Source organism: Dryobates pubescens, unplaced genomic scaffold (genome assembly GCF_014839835.1).
Source record: "Dryobates pubescens isolate bDryPub1 unplaced genomic scaffold, bDryPub1.pri scaffold_79_arrow_ctg1, whole genome shotgun sequence".
In the NCBI taxonomy this organism is placed as follows: Eukaryota; Metazoa; Chordata; class Aves; order Piciformes; family Picidae; genus Dryobates; species Dryobates pubescens.
In genome coordinates this window covers 65,838-68,860 of record NW_026530798.1, presented here as the reverse complement: position 1 = coordinate 68,860, position 3,023 = coordinate 65,838, and the positions used below count along the sequence as shown (strand labels likewise).

Sequence of the window (3,023 nt, the reverse complement as noted above, 5' to 3'; positions counted from 1 at the left end):
ATGTTCATACAGTATTTCCCTGCCACTTACACAAGCTCTGCACTGCAGCAGGCAGAGTGTCCCTGGCCTCCTGCTGCCCCTGCCAGAGGCTGGGAAGCTCCTCACACCTCCAGTGCCTTGGCACCCCCCAGCAACAGCTGATGGTGTTTGTGCTCACTCAGGTTCCTCTCACCCCACACACCATGGCCATGCTTGTATCTCATTTGTGCAATGCCAGCAGGCACTGCTGACCTCCTGATCCTGTGACCTGCAACTGGGGGACAAAAAACTTCTCAAGTTGTGGTGAGAGACCAGTGGTGGAAATGGTGGTGGTGAGTGGCTCATGAAGGATGACTGCTCTGGGACAGCTTCCTGTGACCGTTTGAGGCTGTACCTTTAAGGAAGGGGCACACTGGCTAAATGTTTATAAAATATTTTGGTATTCTAAACAAATTTCATTGGTAGGATTGTGGGAGGTGAGATTGTTAGACCCAGGGGAGCTGGGACTTTCTCTCAGTTTCTCTTCCTTCGCTGTTCCTTTCGGCTGGATCTGTTTCTGGGCTTCTGGCCAACTAAGATAAGATACTAACTCCTATGTCAGGCCTCTCTTTCTTTCTTGCCCTGTTAACCATCCTCATCTCTTTTCTACCTCTTTTGGGGGAGAAGGGAGGTAGGGGGGTGAAGGGGGCACAGGGGGAAGCCCCCTCTGTGGGAGGTCTGGTTTCTGGTTGAGTTAATTTGCTGTATATTCCTGTATATATTGTAAAATACCTGTATTTGTTGTGTTACCTTGTAAAATATACTCTCATTTCTCCAACTGGGTTTAGCCACGGTTTCTTTCTCAGTGGGGGAGGGAAAGCAGAGCCTTTCCTCTCAACCCAACACACTTCCCCAGAGTGTGCAGTAAACAGAGACACAGATCAGAGCCTGCTCTGCTGCTCCTTCAGGCCTCTTGCAAGAGGCCTGTCTGTGTCAGCACACTGCTGCGTGCCCCAGCCCTGCACACTCCCACTTTGTCTGTTCCCTGCTGTTTGCATCCACGGGACGCTTTCTTGGGCCTGCTCTTGAGAGAAACTTTGGGTGAAGACCTAAGCCTTCAGACTCTGCCCTGAGCAGATCATCTGTCTTTGGGGAACTTCTCTTGGGGGCCAGCTTAGTCAGAATAGTTCCCATGGCCTGTCCCTGCCTGTGCTCCCAGGACTGGCATGCAGCAGAACAATGACCAAGCTGCCACAGCACTCAGGCCTTGCACTGACCCAGGAGAGGCTGGAAGTGGAAAGACAACAGCCCTGGAAGTCCAGGTGCTGGTGCTCCCTGGCAGAGCTGCTGTGCTGGGACTCTTTGCCCCTCTGCCTCTGCACACAGGACCTGTCCCTGAAGCTCCAGAGGAGGCTTGGAGGAAGGTACTCAGGAAACAAAACTGTTACTAAGAGTCTCTTTCTTTATTTCCCTCCCCAAAATCTGCAGACGATCTGACCCTGCACCTCTGGAGAAGTCCTGGAGGAAGGATTTAAGGAAGGGAAATGTTAATGCAAGTTTCTTTATTTTTTCAACCAAAGAAAGAGCAGAGGTCCTGCTGCACAAACTCTTGGTCATCAAAGCAGAGAATGTTAACACAAAAAAGGGATGAGTTTTGTGAAGAGTAAAACGCCACCACCACCAAGTACAGAAGCCAGGCTGGGCCTGCACTGAGTGACAGCAGAACTGCTCTGCAGGAGAAGACAAAGAGTTTATTGCTTCTGAAAGCATCCAGTGATCATTTGTCTCAGGGCATCCTTCAGCTCCTGGTTCCTCAGGCTGTAGATGAGAGGGTTCACTGCTGGAGGCACCACTGAGTACAGAACTGACACCACCAGGTCCAGGGATGGGGACGAGATGGAGGAGGGTTTCAGGTAGGCAAAGATGGCAGTGGTGATAAACAGGGAGACCACAGCCAGGTGAGGGAGGCAGGTGGCAAAGGCTTTGTGGCATCCCTGCTGAGAGGGGATCCTCAGCACTGCCCTGAAGATCTGCACATAGGACACCACAATGAACACAAAACACACAAAGAATAAACAGACACTGGCCACAATAAGCCAGATTTCCCTGAGGTAGGATGTGGAGCAGGAGAGCTTGAGGATCTGGGGCACTTCACAGAAGAACTGCTCCAGAGCAATGCCCTGGCAGAGGGGCAGGGAAAATGTATTGGCTGTGTGCAGCAGTCCATAGAGAAAGCCACAGCCCCAGGCAGCTGCTGCCAGGTGGAGACAAACTCTGCTGCCCAGGAGGGTCTCATAGTGCAGGGGTCTGCAGATGGCAACATAGCGATCGTAGGACATGGTGGTGAGGAGAGAAAACTCTGCTGAAATGAAAAATAGGAAAAAAAGTATTTGTGCAGCACATCCTGCATAGGAGATGTCCCTGGTGTCCCTCAGGGAGTTGGACATGGACTTGGGAACGGTGGTAGATATGCAGCCCAGATCAAGCAGGGCGAGGTTGAGGAGGAAGAAGTACATGGGGGTGTGGAGGTGGTGGTCCCAGGCTATGGTGGTGATGATGAGGCCATTGCCCAGCAGGGCAGCCAGGTAGATGGCCAGGAAGAGGCAGAAGTGCAGGAGCTGCAGCTGCCCTGTGCCTGTGAATGGCAGAAGGAGGAAATACGTGATGGAGCTGCTGTTGGCCATCTGCTGCCTGTGGCCATGGAGACCTGTCCAAGGACAAAAAAGGCAGTGACAACTTAGGGCACACTTCTCTCAGCCTCATTGCAACCTCCCTCCCTGAGCTGCATGAGGAATGGATCAGCTCAGTCCCATCACTACCAAACGCTGTCAGAGTTAATCACAGCTTCAAATGCAGCAGGGACTCAGAATTGCCAGGAAGATTCCTCTGGTTTCAGAACACAAAGTGACAAACAGCCCAAATCCAGAGAACAAGAGTCCCATTGTGGTGGGTTGAAATTTCCCCAGACCAGAGCAGCTCAGTTAGAAGCAAATGAAGCTGTATTTACAAGCAAGAGCTACACTCTACAATGGAATGCAATGAACAGGTACAAAACATCCAGGAGT

The 3,023-nt window shown here is 51.5% G+C and overlaps 1 protein-coding gene across 1 annotated transcript; it reads right to left on the bottom strand.

Moving 5' to 3' along the window:
- Positions 1–1,709: 1,709 nt before the first annotated feature.
- LOC128899842 (olfactory receptor 14A16-like) lies at positions 1,710–2,648 on the bottom strand. The gene has a single exon (XM_054179552.1). It carries the CDS (start codon positions 2,640–2,642, stop codon positions 1,710–1,712), a length of 933 nt encoding a protein of 310 aa, XP_054035527.1. The 5' UTR covers positions 2,643–2,648.
- Positions 2,649–3,023: the final 375 nt, after the last annotated feature.

Excerpts from the sequence above, each read along its gene's own strand:
- LOC128899842 (XM_054179552.1), bottom strand. The coding sequence starts at position 2,642 with ATGGCCAACAGCAGCTCCATCACGTATTTCCTCCTTCTGCCATTCACA.